The following is a 17,087-nucleotide window of genomic DNA, read 5'->3' as shown; positions in this document are numbered from 1 at the left end:
CATCAGAAATGTGCTCTAGAGACTGTTACGTTCCTTCCATCCATCTTCAGCAACCCCGATGGCCAGGAAGGAGTGGATGAACCAGAGGAGTCATTACAGAGGCTGTGCCATGGTAGAGGCCGAGCTGTAAGTCACACTGGCACTCGCCAGCCTTGATGGGAAAAGTCAGGGAAGCTGGAGGGGATTAATCTGTCAAATACCACTCATATTTATCTGGAAAGTGTGATCCAGCATTCAAAACTTTGAGAGACACTGACTTAGGCACTAGCCCAGCAAGTGTGATGAATGAACACAATAAGAAAGAAAATAAAGTGTTGAAGATATGCCCGAAGTTACATGAAGTGAATTAGGCTGCAGTCCACTTTTCCAGGGTAGTTCAGTAAAGAAGTTTTTGTGGGATTATGCTCTTTAGAAGACGAGAAAAGGGGCAAGAAAATTCCTCAGGGATATTTTTCGCTGGTAGCACAACATCCCACGAAGGACACTGGAAATAGAAAACCTGCTGTTTCCACTAAGAGAGCTTCTCAGTAGCCGTCTGTGACGTTCTAAGCATATAGCCTTGCCCAAGATTTAATTCTGGTTTAGCCTGAATTGAGAGGTGGGCCTCTCTTGGGCTAGAACTAAATGCCGTTAGTACAAAAATGTCCTACTTGCCTACAAGAAATCTGAAGAGGGACTTTTTACAAGGGCAGGTAGTGACAAGATAAGGGGGAATGGCTTTAACCTGACAGAGGGGAGATTTAGATTAGATATTAGGAAAAAATTCTTCCCTGTGAGGGTGGTGAGGCACTGGCACAGGGTGCCCAGAGAAGCTGTGGCTGCCCCATCCCTGGCAGTGCTCAAGGCCAGGTTGGACGGGGCTTGGAGCAACCTGCTCTAGTGGAAGGTGTCCCTGCCTGTGGCAGGGGATTGGAACTAGATGAGCTTTAAGGTCCCTTCAACCCAAACCATTCTGTGATTCTATAAAAAGATCCATTTTCAGCTCTGAGTGAGATACAGTTTCAGATGCCTCAGAAGTGTGGGTGCAACACTGTACATTGCTTTTGGGGAAAATGAGCAGGTTTCAACAGGATTTTGCAGGAAAGATACTCTTTAAAATGTACCTTATTATCTTACTGCTCTTCCTTGCTCCTGACTCTTCCTTCAGGCTCCCTCTGGTGTTTATAGTCTGTATTACTATCACCTTCTCCAGTCCTCTTTTTGGCCTAAATTTACAGTAGCCTAAGTTGAGCACCTGACATTTTTAGGCTTATATGTGCAATTAGGAGCTTTCAGTTTGCTTTCAATATGACGCTTAGTTGACCCAAGTGGGATTTTTCTGGTTTAGACTATTACCATTCAGATAATTGAAAAATCACTTCCCCTGAAGCCATATATTTCTGCCTGGTAATTTAAATGATGCATGAGGATTGGCACCAAACAGTTTGCCTGTACAGACTATCCCACTGCTGCAGGTCTGGCTGTGGGAAATGTAAGCGGCAAGTCCTAAGCATATTTGCAAATAACACACTTGGGCTGCTGTCAGTTTATTTCAGCAGTGTTTGCTTCTCTTTCCAGTCCTGGCTAAGAAGAAAAGGCTATTGAAAGTAGAGTATTAAGAGCTGAATTATGGGTTTTAACACTAAGACTCTCATAGAAATGATATCCTAAGGCCATTCTCACGTTACAGTAATTGCATGCATAAAACCCATCCTCAGCAGCACTCAGCAGGCCAATTCCTCTCATGAACTTGAGCCCGAATTTTGGTTCCTCTGTGAGTTATCTTGCTCCCCACCAGCAATCTGTTACACTTGTTTTGTACCAGTCTGCCACAAATCCCACCTGTGGAGTAAAACATTTTGCAGCAATACCTGGTTTTGGCAGCATGGAACAATTCGCCAAGCAGGGCTAAGGCTGTTTGTCTATGCTGAACACTGTGTAGTCTAACTTCCAGCCACCAAGCTACTTTTGTGAATTTTATCACATGAAAATTAAGTGTTTTCTGTCCTTTTAAAATAGCTGGAAGGGGTCCGTACATGTGAAACATCCTATCCCTGGCACCAGCAGCCATCTGCTGTCTGTGTTGGGCAACAGCCTGCATTTTTGGGGCAGAGAGAGATGTGCTTGAGCTGCCACAGAGGCTGCCCAAAGGAGGCAGATGGTGGCAAGGTGGTATGATGGTCTATGCGGCTATGGTGGCTCGCTTGGGATGTAGCCTCTGAAGTGAGTCCAAGACCTAGTTTGGGCCCTGTTGCAGTCAGAACACAAGGTGGGATATGGAAAATGTCAAAGGGAAAAAAGGCGTCACTGTTCTTGTTATGCTGATCTTTTTTTACATATATTTTTTTAATAATTTGCTGGAATTACTGTGTTCTTAGAATTATTTTTGCAACAGTATCCTCCTCCCTTAAAACTCGGATGATTGATCTCAAATCTTTGCGGGAGTTCTCAGACTGATTTCAATAAGCTTTTTCGTAGTCATCATCTTTATTATGAAAAACTATGTCCTGAGATGTTATATACCCCAGGGGCAGCAAACCTGCTGTGCAATTCAATGGATTATAATGCAACTCACTAACGTGCTTGAAATAATGAGGTTGCTCTGTTCAGTGGGGTATGATTTAAAATAGAAGGTACTGCTGGGAGCTCAGATTTGATTTAAATTCTGGACAGAAAAGGTTCCCTGTTAGAACACCATTGCAGGTTACTGTATGTTTGTATAATCTTTAACTTCCATTTTATGCTGGGCAATGAAGAGGCTAGAAGAGATTTTCCTGTCTTCTGCCCAGTGCATAAAACCAGTGTGTTGAACTGAGGCCTTGCACCCTTCTGGTGCTGTTGGAAGTAAATGTTGGATTACAGTGGTCTGAACACAGAGAGGAATGCTGGAATCAGTGAGAGATCTGAGCTTTGGGTTCAGTAGCACTGATCTTTCCACTGAGTGTCAGGGTTCTCGGGTCTAACCCTCTTGTAGGCAGCCCTATCTCTTTCTTAGTATGGGATGAGAAGAAGGAGCTGAGCTGATCCCTTCCCACTCCTTGCCTCTCTGGAAGTTGTGAGAGGATACAGATTTCTTTCCTTTAACTAGTGGGAAGCCTTTATAGCCGCCCTTCAGCTTCAGTCTCTCTCGTGTATCTTTTGACTTTTCAGTGTAATTGGTAGACGATCTTTCTGTAGATGATTTATATGTTCTCATAACTTTATTTTCTGCTTAGTAGTAGAAGATGGTTTGTCAGATAAACAGCTCTGAATCAGTGAACCTTTGGAGAAAAATCTATTGAGATAAGAAGGTGCCCGTTCTACAGAGTTTTTTAGCCATTGCCTGGACCTAATTGGATCTTACAAACCCAGCATGTGAGATGACCTATATCCCTTTTAAAAGAATGCTTTTCTCGTAGCACTTAGACCTTGACATAAACGCTAATGAATCCATAAAACGTCTCAGCATCTGGCACAGGAGCCTTCAGGGTGTCAAGCAAAACAGGAGATAAATGGAAGTGCTCTGTGTACGTAAGGTTGCAGAGCTGGCTGTGCCTGCCCATTAACTGGATTTAATAACCTGCAGAAGTCGATGTTATTTCAGTTTAAGGTTGATGTATATTTTGTTTGGACTGGTTTTCTCCTTTATAGATGCCTAGCTTTACAATTAGATGTGCAGTTTAAGGTAGCTGCTCTCTCCTATTTGCAATTTAACCCAAGAGGGTTGATTTTCCCCTTTCACAGGGCCGGGGTGGCAAAGGAAGCATCTATGTCTGGGCCTCCGGAGATGGGGGCAGCTACGATGACTGTAACTGTGATGGTTATGCATCAAGCATGTGGACAATCTCCATCAATTCTGCTATAAATGATGGACGGACAGCTCTGTATGATGAAAGCTGCTCTTCAACCTTAGCCTCCACCTTTAGCAATGGGAGGAAGAGAAATCCGGAGGCTGGTGTGGTGAGTCCAGATATTATTGTGCTGTTGCTGCTGTCTTTGTGCACTCCCACAACCTATGACAACTCTGTCTGATTTGGAGCAGCAGATGGTTCTTTGTTGAGATGGATATTTTCTCATCTGCAGTACACGGTGGTGCCAAAACTGTCAGCTGAGGAGATGCAGGATTAATATTGAGAACAGCAATGACCTTCCATCTCTTAATGCTTCATAGAGTTGGCGCTTTCCTTTATCAGAAACCAGATCTGGAGGTTCAATTGCTCTCTTCCCAGAGGAGGGTGTGGGAAAAGGCCTCTGTGAAAATCTAAAAGAAAAGTGTCAACATTTGAGATCATACTTGCTTGTACTGGGAGAGCAGTCATGAACCAGACTTCTGCTGTACTAAAAACTGTAGAAAGCAGAGAGACATTCAGTCACTCGCAGAGGAAATGTGGGGTATTAGATCACCCTCAGTCTCCCATTGAGCAGTGTTGAGCATCGTACTCAAGTCCCCTTCAGGGCCATACCTACAACTGGAAAATTAGCAGTTTCTGTTCAAATTGCGAATTGCAATTGGGATTTTGATTGATAACTGCTCTTCAGCATCTTCGACTAGCCAGGACATAGTCTGATTCACAGAGTGGAAAATTCAGGTGTAGTGACTCAAGGTTAGTTTTTCCCAAAAGCTATTATGCGTTTCCCATGGCCCTGTCTCAAACCCCAAAGGCACATTGTGTAATCCTCAGTGTCCATGTGCAGTAGCAGACGGAAAGATACTGGTTTCTGTCTTGATATCAGCTCTGTGTTGATAATCAGACAAGATGATCTGTGGCACCTTTGTAATTATCGCCATAAAATGTATTTCTAAGGTTTCCTTCTGGTCTCTTCTAGTGACAAGCTGCATAGAAGATAGCAGCCTGGTACTGCTGTTGGTTCTGAAGTCGCACAAGTGTTGGAAAGCTCAGTACTGTTAACAATTGTAGTTTCAAATCCTTCTGATAACCACAAGGGAATTTAAGGCCTTTGGTTAAACTGTGTTTATAGGAAATAAATGCCATCTATATGAGTTTATGAGTTCTAAGTGGTGTAGTGAACATTGGTTTACTACATCATGATTTATTCTTGCATTTACACCTTCTGTAACTATGTCTCACTGTGGTTTTAAATTCATACACTATTCTAAAGAAGAAAACAGATCCTAGGCAGGAACACACAGTTACTCTAAAGAGCAAGGGTACAAACTGCCACTTTCTGTATTTTTCTGAGTCTGTAGCTGCAAGGAAAATGGGCAAGCTGTTTTCATTAATTACATCTGATATCATTGCAGGCTACAACAGATTTGTATGGCAACTGCACCCTGCGTCACTCAGGAACGTCTGCAGCTGCCCCTGAAGCAGCCGGAGTGTTCGCCTTGGCCCTGGAGGCTAAGTATGCTGTTGAGAAATGCCTTGTGAGCTCTAGAGAGGAGAGGGCCTGCGGTTTGTTTAATGTTGTTCATCATTAAAATTGGCTGGCTGTGGCACAGGGCTGGAAGGAGCAGCTAACAAGCTGCCTGCTACAGTATTGACAGGCATGGTAACTTACAGATGGAGCATCAGCCTTGCCAAAGCCATAGAGCAGATACAGTCTGTCTGTCTTGTTCTGTCTCTGTCATCTCCATCCATCCACTGCTTACCAGGGGTTTGTCTTCTCCAGCACTGTTTGGAGGGAGAGATTATTTAATTTCTCCACATATCCAGTGTAGAATGCCTGGTCTAGAAAAACATAAGAACAAACCTATGGTATCAGCAGGAGTTCATCTTTTGCCACATCCTGTCTGCAATGACAGATGCTTAGGGAAGAGTACAACAAACGGGGATTAAGAGCGATCTTTCAACAACAGCTTTGGCTGTTCAGTGGTTTGGAGAGACAGCAGTCAGCCTATCCTATTTAATAGCCACACGCAGATTTATCTTCCTTGAATTTGTCTAACTCTTTTCAACTTGTCTGTTTTGGCACCTGTGACATCCAGTGGCAGTCAGTTCCACAGTAATATTTTTTGGTGGTGGGGAACGTTTCCTTTTTTTTTTCTTCTTAACCCACTGCTGGTGATTTGTTTCTGTGCTATGTAATTGCTCTTTTATGTTAAAGAATAAATACCATCGTCTGTTTACCATCTCCGTGCCATTCACAACATTGGAGCCCTCTCATATATCTTGCTTCATTATCTTCTTCTCTAATGATTGGGTAAAGTTTTCCTTACAATAACCTATACCATCTTTTTACTTTGTGTTAAACTGTTTTACCAAGTAGAGGCAACATTTGCACAGTTATACAGCTTCAGTTGCTGTAACCACAGCATGAAGGGAGCACTATGTACATAGTTTTCTTCAGCAGTGCAGGAGAATAAAGATTTGGCAGAGGAGACAAAGTTTATATCATTAGCAGAGCAATGATTGTTGTGCTCAGAGAATTACTTCGGCCAAGTATCATTTTTCAGATTTTATATGCATAAAACATGCATGCCAAGTGTTTAACTTTGGATCATCATTCCTAGTGCTGTCAATCCCATTCAGTGGAACAGCCACCATGTAATAAATTAATATAGCCGTAAAAATAAAGGTTTAATTAATTTTCTGACCACTGCATATTTAACCTGGACTACAACCTTAATATCTCAGTAATGATTATTATTCATTCATTCAAGCTATCCATGAAGACTGGTATTACTCTTGCAAACTATGATGATTAGAAAGTAGACTAATACCCCTGGTTTGCAATTGAGTTTCTAGCCTTTGCTAAGGAGGCAGGGGAGAGAAAGAACTGTCAGTATCTCCTATCTCCTTCCAGGCTGGCTCTATTAAATTGTATTGTGCAGAAGTACCCTGGATGAGCTCCACTAGCCTTCATGGGAACAGCTAACAATCTCTGATGCAGACTCCTCCTGCCTGCAATCTGCCTGTCAGCTCTTGTACAGTCTATGTCTGACATGTCCCTAAAAACAGACCAATCTGAAATGGAAAGTACAGCTTCAAGATATGTTGGCGGCTCTTAAAAGATTTCAGTAAGAATGATGTAAGTGATATCTGGTTTTCAGCTATCTTGTGTCACCTTGGAGAAATGACAGTAATTGGCTATTCTGGTGTACATTCAGCATGCACACATGCTTATTACTTGGGGCACAGAAAGCTGAAAAGTGGATTCTTTTAGGTTGATGGCTTAAATCAGACATATTGTTATGTTGAAAGAGTTCATCATAAACCAACTGGAATAGCTTTAGTTATGTAGAATTAGAATGTCAGTTCTAAAGCTTCCAGAATAATAACTTATAAGTGCCCTTCCTGTCATCATAATCACTGCAAATCTAGGAAGACAAGAGCTGATGATGAAAAATGATCATCGAATCTAGGCAAATGTTACTTGACTGCATCCATCTATGCTAGTATATCATGGGTGACAAACCTCTGCCATACCTTATAATGCAAACCTGCAGTCACTCACAGGCCATATACCCATATTCACAGAATACTGAAATTACTCACTGTGGGTGAATCTCAGAAGGTCTATGGGAAAAGCAGGAGGAGCAGGCAAGGAAAAGAGGGCAAGATGTAAGAGGAAGGCAAGGCGAAATTCTGCCATCTTTTTGTATTCTCAGGATCTGGTATAATATCCTACCCATTTTATTACCTTAAGAATTGCATGGTGGATCTATGTGTAGTTAAAAGCAGTTGTTTTCAAGAACAGGGAAACAATCAGAAATTACTTTGCAATTTCGGGGGATGTATTTTGGGGAAGTACTATACAATTAAAACCTATCCCTGTTCCCACTGAAATCAACAGGAGCTTTGTTATTGATATGTGTGTAGATACAATTCCTGTGTGACTCATAGAAACAAATTTCACCAAAAGGCTTACTCAAACACACTGTCTTTCTTTAGTTTCTTTAATATCTGCTTGGAAATACTGTACTGTTTGTTTTCCATGGTGCTCTTCCACAGCTTGGATCTGACCTGGAGAGACATGCAGCATCTGACAGTGCTCACCTCCAAGAGGAACCAGCTTCATGATGAGGTTCATCAGTGGCGCAGAAATGGCGTTGGGCTGGAATTCAACCATTTGTTTGGCTATGGTGTCCTAGATGCAGGAGCAATGGTTAAGATGGCGAAAGACTGGAAGACCGTTCCAGAGAGATTCCATTGTATTGGAGGGTCAATACAGGAACCCGAGTAAGTGAATAGTCTAGTATATGTGTTTGATTTCTTCTAGGCATTTAGGAGACCATAAGCATGCAAATATATTGACAAAGACACAGCTAGTCAAAGAAACATAATGGAATTCTTTTTCTAAGAAAGCCTATTACCAGTAGCATTCAAACTATTCCAACTACTGATAAAATAAACTACATGATCTTTCAGTTCCTGATTTGCTAGAGGAGTGCATTCTACAGCAAGCTGTATGATCTCTCCTAGTGCCAGTAGTCTTAGTAGAAACATCCATTTCTTCTGCGTACTTACAGGTATGTTTGCGCCAAAGTTTCTCTGAATAAAGTGCCTGTGCACAAGCGAAAATCTGGGAGGCTGGTACTGCAAATTACATAAACTCTTGCCACATGAAATATCTGTCAGCCAGGTTATATCTCCTTTGACGTATTCCAGCAGACAATTTTATCTCCAGAAGGCTGAAACAATCATCTACAGGTACCAGTGATGCAGTTTGAACACTACTGCGTTTAATTATGTTTAGTTTATGTTCTTCAAATCTCTAATTGCAGGCTAGGTAGTCGAATTATTTTCTGATTTACTTTCATGTGCTAAAGTGTATGAGTCAACAAGTGAATGAATTAATACTAATTGACTGCAACAGCTATAGTTCAATTTAATTATTTGAAATACTAACCTAATAATGGCCAATTTATGTCTATACCATTTGAAATTTGACTTTTCAGTGCCATTTTTGAAGGCATCATTATTCTGTTGGAAAAAGAAAGCAGACCAGATTGCCAGCCTGGCACATAGCTCAGCCAGGCAAAGAGTAAGTTTGCTCCCAACCTTCCAGGTGGGTTTGTATTGGCAGCATCAAGGTTCTACAGCTGAGGTCTGAGTTTTAATTTTTCTGGCCTATGTGTGCTCACAGGTAGGAAACAAATGAGAGAGTGCTGAAGCTAATTTTGAGCTATATCTAGTTTATTCATAATTTAATTGCAGACAAATAATCTCATTTATCTTGGTTCATCCCCATTTATTGAAATAGGGATCATCTTAAAGGAAGAGAGAAAATTTCTTGTTGTAGGCCTGGCTCCATGCTTCCGAGAATGTGGTAGAGGTATTCTGGCAACAGACTGAGCCAGAGTTGGGCAAGTGCTATGCAGTAGTATTGTCTCCTTCTGCCTTTGTTTTTGTGGCCTATTTCTGCTGTTGAACAGATAGAAATGCAGAGGTGATGGTGCATTTCCTCCAGCCCAGGGATCTGGAACTGCAGTAAAGCTTCCCTATAGCTGTCATTGCCCAGCAAGCTCCAGAGTTGAGAAACACTCTGCTTTGTGTTGGTGTCTTTTGAGAGCACTACCCAGAAGAGGCTTTGTGCTTACAGCACACAGATTTGGAAAGTCAGTCACCACCTAAACCTCCTAACCCTACTGCAATATAATTTCAGTGTGTGGTCTGTACAGGTGCCCCCCTATAATTACCCAACACATCTATATGTTAATAGGACTGCTGTAATATTTACATCCCCCAACAAAAATGTCACTGACAAGACATAATAAGCATCATGAATTGCAACATCTACATTTTTTTATTTATCCTGCAATAAACTAGTGAAGTCCCAGCATCTCCAGAAATTCCTTGGAAATGAAAACTACACTGCACTGCTGCCATGGATAATTGGGTTATTTTTCTAGTTTGGCCTTACATTTTCTCTATATATTCTATAGATGTTGATATCAAGTATAGAGATTTGTGTATATAAAATACATACTTAATGGAGATTTAGGTAGAGGTGAGTAGTTGATACAGAGGTATGTGCCAGAGCAGCATTGTCAATTAGCAGAAACAGGCCAGAAAAAAATTGACAGCCTAGAATATACAGTGTGCTGAAAGCAATCAGTATTTAAAGTGCAGCACTTCTCTGCTGCCTGGAGAAACACTTGTTAGCAACAGGAACTCTCCTTGTAAAGGGCTTTTGGTTGGGTCAGCAAAAAGAAATAAAATGGACAAGTCTAAATCTGGCTGGTTTAGGGAGAAACAAAGATGATTTAGGGCATCCTAGTCCATTAGGTGAGGAAGAGGAGCACGGGAGCATGCTTCTAGAGAGCTGTTAGCTCCCCTGCTTATCTCTAACTGGGTACTACACTTCATGTAAAAATGAACATATTCTTTACATATATATAGCAATTGGGCAGCAGCACACTGTGAGGGTGTGGAAAACCCATGTTCTCTTCTGCTTCTTTCAAGTTAGATTTTTTCTACCACCGCTGGTTCTTTTGGGGATTTTGGGAAAGTTACCTGGACTATAGTAATTAGTCTAGCAAAGCAAAGAGTATTGAATCCTAGTTAATAGGAAAGGAAGAAACAGAGCAAGTCTATTCTCATGTGTTCTAGAGAGCTGAGATAACTTTTGCATTGCGGCACTTCAGAAGACAGAGAGGAAAGCTGTCTGCAGTTGTCAGTCTGTCAGCAAAGCAGGTGGAGTGGTAATGCTGCTCTGATTTCTTTGGGGTTTGGTGTTCATAGGTAGAAGAGACTCACACTGTAGTGTCCTCCCTCATGTGGTGTCATCCCTCCTATGAAGGAGATGTGGAGCACAACTGTTTGACAACGTGTTGTCTAGTGTGTGAGTGCTGTGAGACAACATGAATTCAGATTGATTTGAGGGTGATGCTTCCCATGCAGAGAAATTGCAAGTGTGTGGCAACTGTGAGATTATGATCCTTCACCTCTGGCTGCATTATAGTGCATTTCCTTGTGCTTTGGCACACAAAATAAATCTCAGGGGTATTGTAATTATATGTTCAAATGTTTTAGCCATACAATATTTATGTTATACCAGCTTCTGCTCCAGGGCATTCATAAGATTCAGAACCACATAGGCTTATGTTAAACAACAGTTTAAGGTAAGTGTTTAAATGCCTTGAGGACCTGAATGTGTTTTTACTCTGGAAGTACTCCCAAGAAGGCAATACTCTATGAAAGGGAGGCAGACACTGGCCTAAGCCAATTAGTGATGTAGGAAACTGTAATACCTGGAGGTCATCTCAAGAATAGAATTCCTGGAAGCTAGGCTTGAAGGAAATGCTTTCACTGGTCTCTGAAGGCCACACTATTTCATTAGGAAAGGCTGGTACTCGTTTATTTTGAAAAGAAAGTATTAATTACCACAGTGTGGTCAATGCGCTTTAAAAGGGACTCTCTTTTTTATTTTACAGCAAAACCTAGCTCAGGGAGAAGCCACTAGAAGAGGTAATGATAAGCTGACTGGAGTCCTTTGTGACTTACTCCGTTTTTTGATTGCAGTAATTCTTGTCTTGCAAGTTATTTCTTTTAGACAGAGGAAAGTGTCACCCTGCTCACAGCAGGCTGATGGTGAAGACACAGAGAATTCTGTTTACATTTGCGATGTATTTTGCCAGCCAGTTTCTGAGGCAACTGGTAATTGCCAGTTCCATCCTGACCCCGTGGGGTTTAGCAGGCACTTGGCACCTTTGAGCTGGTGCAGAGATCCCAGACAGAACTGCCCAGCACATAGTGGCTACAGGCCTCCTCTGCAAGAGCTGGGAAGGCATGGATGTGCCTTGTTCAAACCCAGCATGCTCTTGGAAATGATGCTGCCTCCGGGGTTTCCTCAGTCACATGGGGAGCAAACGCTGTGGCAGCCCAGCATGCAGGGAGCCAAGAGCATGACCGGTGTAATGTTGCTCTCTGTTGTGTGTAATTGATCCCATTGACAGATGTTGGTGAGACCATTGACAGCCGTGACTGCACAGCCCAGCACAAAGTGGTTTATCTTCCCTTGTGCTCCAGCTTCCAGGCATTGTGTCCTCAGGTGTCTGACTGTCTCCAAAAGGAGCCCTGTGCACTGATAACAGGGATCTGCTTTCCGTTTGATGACAGGGCCCTCACAAAATAAATGAAGCAGGACTGAACCTGTGCTCCATCTGCAGGTCTAGCTTTCTGGTTACAGTTAGGACAGATGTCCTTCAGTTAACCGTGTGTTTGCTTTCGTAAGGGCTGAGTTACAATAACCAATAAATCTGTGACTTCAAGATGCAATACTTTGTCAATTCAGTAAACAAGCGTGACTTCTTTCCACAGTGTGTGTGCTCCTCCTTCACAGAAGCAGGGCAAGGATAGTAGTTTTCATGAAAAACAATTTTCAAATGAGGATCCCATATCAGAACAAGGATGTAGGCTTTTATGTGACTGCTGAAGTTTTGTGCCGCTGGCCTCTGTCTTTTGCTTGCGGCTGTCTTTTAAGGTGACTATCGGACATGACTGACTGCTGCTGGTTCTTCTACTGAATATACACATTATTATGCAATTAACCAATGTAGTAGTGATAAGTAAAGGCAACTATTGAACGTATGTTACTATTTCTCAAAGAGCAGTATGCACTTCTTTATTGTATTCCTTCTCTCTTTGTGTGGGTGCACATTTCATAATGGATTTTCAAATCAAGGTTTTGAGATAATTTTTTTAAAAGAATGTTCTCTTTCTGGCTAAGTTTGCAACTATTATTTCCTTACTCTTCCATGCATTAATAGGGAAAATAGTACTGTTTTTTCTGCAAGGCACCAAAACCCAGTAATTTTATCATGAGCCATTTCGTGCTCTGTATATCCTTTTAATTTACTTAATTATCTTTTGACCTGCAGAAAGATACCACCAAGCGGCAAGCTGGTCCTCACACTTACAACTGATGCTTGTGAGGGGAAGGAAAACTTTGTCCGATACCTGGAACACGTCCAAGCAGTTATAACTGTGAATTCCACTAGGCGAGGAGACCTCAACATCAACATGACCTCGCCGATGGGAACAAAGTCCATTTTACTGAGCCGACGCCCCAGGGATGATGACTCCAAGGTGGGTTTTGACAAATGGCCTTTCATGACCACACACACTTGGGGAGAAGACCCCCGAGGCACCTGGGCTCTAGAGATTGGGTTTGTTGGCAGTCAGCCACAGCGGGGCGTGCTGAAGGAGTGGACACTGATGCTGCACGGGACTCAGAGCGCACCATATATAGACCAAATAGTAAAAGATTATCAGTCCAAACTGGCCATGTCCAAGAAGGAAGAGCTGGAAGAAGAATTAGATGAAGCAGTGGAGAGAAGCCTGAAGAGTATACTGAGCAAGAACTAGTGCTGTTCTGCATGACGGTGTCTTTCCTTCCCCAGATCCCTCCACTCAGCTTTCTACTATCCAAACCTCTGTGTTAGACATATTACAATGATTGTCTCTGTAGCCAAATTATCACACTTTCTTGATTTTAAAGTCTTATATCTCATCAATAATTATTTTAATTACTGAAGCAATCCTTTTTTTACTCTAAACCACAAATACACTGTCCCCCACCAAATACTATGTACAGTTTGTGACTGTAAATTATTTTTCTTTGTGTCCTACAAATAGGTAATAACCTGCAAAGAAGTTGATGGCTTTTCCTTTCATATTTTTGTGGTTAAATGTTGTTTGTATTAAAAAGAAAAAAAAAAGTGATATTTAACATTGGCAGTTGGTGATAATGGGCAAATTTTTAATAATTATTGTGAGAGAGGGAATCACAAAGAGGGTGGCTGGAGAGGTCTTTGAACATCCAATGGCTCCTTCTGAATCATGGACTTTAGTGGGACATTCCCCACTGGGTTCAACCAAAGTAACACTAGACCCTACAAAAAGAAATAATGCAGAGATTAAGAAAATTTAGCAATCCAATTTGCAGAAATACACTTCTTTTGAGAGTTTTCTTCTAATATGTACACTTACACAACTACATACACACTTAAGACTTCAGCCATAGAATGGGTCAACAGGCATGCAATAAGGAAGGCAAAGCGATGCCAAAGCCAGGCGACATGGGGACGTGCTTTGCAAACAGGGTCAGGGCATTCTAAAAGCACAAGTTTCAGTTTCGTTTTTGTTTTAATTTTGGCAATTTAAATCAGTTTACCATCTTACAGCAGAACGAGCACATAAGGAATGAATGAGCTGTAGGATTTCTGGCATTCTGTGTGCAAAAGTGCATCTGCTCGTCTCTGTACCGAGATGTACGACAGCAGCACAAGGAGAGGCTGTGTCAGCATTTCCAACTACAGACCCCTGTTTTCTGGGGTTTACAACCTGGCTGTCAGTAAAGTGCTGGGAGAGAAAATTGAAGGACGCAGTTTCTGTCCCAAAGCAATTTTTTAATTCAAATTTCATTTTTAAAAATAGAGATTTGTTATTTTTATGTTACACAAATATATTTAAGGAGAATAAATATGCCTAAGTTATTAATGTGTAATGCAAAGTTGGCTTTCTTGGGAAATAAAATGTAGTGTGTTTGGGAAGCTTTGTTGGTAATCATTGCTTTTTGCAGTTTGAAGACTTGTCCCACCTTCACTCTACATACATGAGTAAAGGCAGTTTCTCTTGCCCTCAGAGTCTGCTCTGGCTATTACCACAAGACGTAACATCCTCCTCAGGGGGGAATTACTCATGTTAGCAACCACTATATGTTCTCAGGTGCCAGATCCCAAATTTAACCTTGGAATAATAAAGAGTCTTGATTCTGCAAATATTTCGGCACACAGAGTGAAGGACATCAGTGGACCTACCCCAATGCTAATTTTAAGCAGGTGCCTCAGGTCTTTGCCGGAGTCAAGATCTGCTTTTTAGCAGTGACTAGTTTCAGAATTTTGTTATGTATTTTTAATATGCAGAGTATTAATCTAAAATGTTTTAATACGAGTTGTCCTGGTTGATCAGGTGCATAGTACTAGAAACACATTCAGTAAGTAAATATTTATCTAACAAATTAAAAACATAACCCAAAGGTTATATGGTGGACATGTTTCACTTAAAAACATGTAATTTATGCTGTTACTTCTACTGAATATCCATCTTTTATCTTTCCATAAGAGTCCTGTTTTTTCCTTTACAAATCCAAAGGCAAAATAAACAACCTACTCAGAGTCTATGTGAATTACACTCTAAACCTAAGACAAGCAGCCCCGCACTACTCACAGGTTCCTCGTGGCATGCAGCAGTCCCTTTGGACAGTCGAGATAGATACACTGGGATAAAACAGGAGTCAGAGAAGAATCAGGCCCCATGTGGTTTTTAGTTTTGAAGTGCCCTTGGTTATTTCTTCAAGTACATTATATAGTGCCAACTGTGTTTAGTTTGGTGACAGGACGGGGCCATTTTAAAGCACAAACTGGAGTTCACAAGGCATGTGCCAAAACACACTGAAGTTAAATGGCTCGGGGACAGGTTTGCTCGTGTCTTTGGAAGTGAATGGATCACACTGACAGCAGTAGGTTTCTGTGGAAGGCACCCAGATCTCAGAAAAAGCAGCATATACTTATCAGAGGGAAAAACTTACCATATATATATTTATACATACACCTGTATGTCTAAATACATACAATGCACCTGTGGTATCTCTCTCTCTCTATATATATTACATACAATATGTATATTCAGAGTATGTTACATATATTTGCTTATAAATATATATAGAATTACATATGGTATGTAATGTATAATACATACACACACATCATAGCTTTTTGTGTGTATGTGTTCAAAGAAAGAGGTAACTGGAAGCTTTTGAAGGACTTCTAATATGTGGGAAAAGTTCTGGAATAAGAAAAGTCTTATGTGGAAATCTTAAATGAACATGTATGTGACTTTCCATTGCACTCATGTAATTCTGCAGTTCTCTGTTCAATCATTAAATATCTTATAAAGCAGCAAAATAATTAGATGGTTGTTCATATTTTCATAATGCTGACATAATTTATTATGTGAAAGATCACGATAATGAGTGATATACAGAAATGGTGAGTTTTGACATAAGTATATATAAAACTAAGTGTATATACAATATAGACATCTACTTCAAATTCTTTGGGATTTTTGCATCAGGGAATCACTGAAAAATATGTCCAGTCAGACTCAGTTTTTATGGTATTGCTGATGGAAAATAAAGTTAATTTGTTAGTATTTATAATAAAGGGGAAAATGAAGCTCATGATTTGAAACAGGTGAACACTGTTTAACTAAAGCCCTGTGATGATGTTTTATAATATGAGTAAAATAAAGAGCTGTTGTAAACTGGCAGGTCCTATCATCATTGCCTGTCCGAAGGCGCACGGGAGGAAACACGCTGCTGAAAGAGGGATGACTTCCTACTCCTCTGCTTTTTACACGGATAAAGGAATTTGTATCCTGTGTATGCTGGATACTGAGAAAATAAACACAATCCTCCAAAAGAGTTGCTAGCAACAGATGGACAGTAACAAGCATTATGTTAACTGTGATACGGTGGGACACAGAAGATTGAAGCCGCAGGCTAAGAAGAGCCTTGGGCATTACTTCCATGGGTCAAACCCACCGGCTCCGAGGGCAGCTCTGGAAATGCCACAGCAGTTTTGTTTTCTCTGCTGTTTGGAGCACTTTGATCCACAAAACCCCGTGTCACTCTTCCTCCCTACTTCCCCCCCACACTTGTGGGTACTTTTTAGCTCGCATGCTCCCACAGCACAGGGTACATTCAATTTTGTCATTTCTTACTGCGTCTGCATCAGTAGGAGATGGCAGGGAACCTCCCAATCTAGTTCTGATTGCCACAGGGGAGAGAATATGCTTGTAGTAACCCAGGGCTCATTCCAGGCTCTGCTGAATAGGTGCTCACAAATAATCACAACACTTCAGCATTAGCATTTAAAAACACCTCATTGATAATGTGCATTTGATACTCTGTGTTTAAAGCAGAGGTTAGCCCATAAATCGTATTTACCGTACCTTACAGCGCCGTCCTTATGAACAATACTAGTGGGTTTCTGTATAGTTTTCATACAAATTCACAGAAAGGCGGCCATCATCTGCAGCTTTACTGGGCACTGGCTGTGTTTGTGGAAAGCAGGTCAGTGACTGTAGCAGAATTCAGGCCTTAGTTCTTCATGCGCCTTGACTTATGATGATGTTGGTGTCTGTGGTGCAGCTCAGCACCAA

At 41.3% G+C, this 17,087-nt stretch overlaps 1 protein-coding gene across 1 annotated transcript in view; it reads left to right on the top strand.

The window, feature by feature from the left end:
- Window positions 1-16,190, top strand: part of PCSK2 (proprotein convertase subtilisin/kexin type 2) — a 110,323-nt gene extending 94,133 nt beyond the window's left edge. The window contains exons 9-12 of the mRNA XM_030490221.1: window positions 3,703-3,918; window positions 5,222-5,322; window positions 7,872-8,099; window positions 12,743-16,190. Coding sequence (XP_030346081.1) covers window positions 3,703-3,918; window positions 5,222-5,322; window positions 7,872-8,099; window positions 12,743-13,229 — 1,032 coding nt within the window. The 3' untranslated portion in view covers window positions 13,230-16,190. The remainder of the gene's footprint in view (window positions 1-3,702; window positions 3,919-5,221; window positions 5,323-7,871; window positions 8,100-12,742) is intronic.
- The last annotated feature ends 897 nt before the right edge of the window (window positions 16,191-17,087 follow it).

The sequence above is a fragment of the Strigops habroptila genome, chromosome 6 (assembly GCF_004027225.2).
Source record: "Strigops habroptila isolate Jane chromosome 6, bStrHab1.2.pri, whole genome shotgun sequence".
NCBI lineage: Eukaryota > Metazoa > Chordata > Aves > Psittaciformes > Psittacidae > Strigops > Strigops habroptila.
Note: the sequence above shows the minus strand (reverse complement) of the source record. Positions and strands in the feature narration are given on the sequence as shown.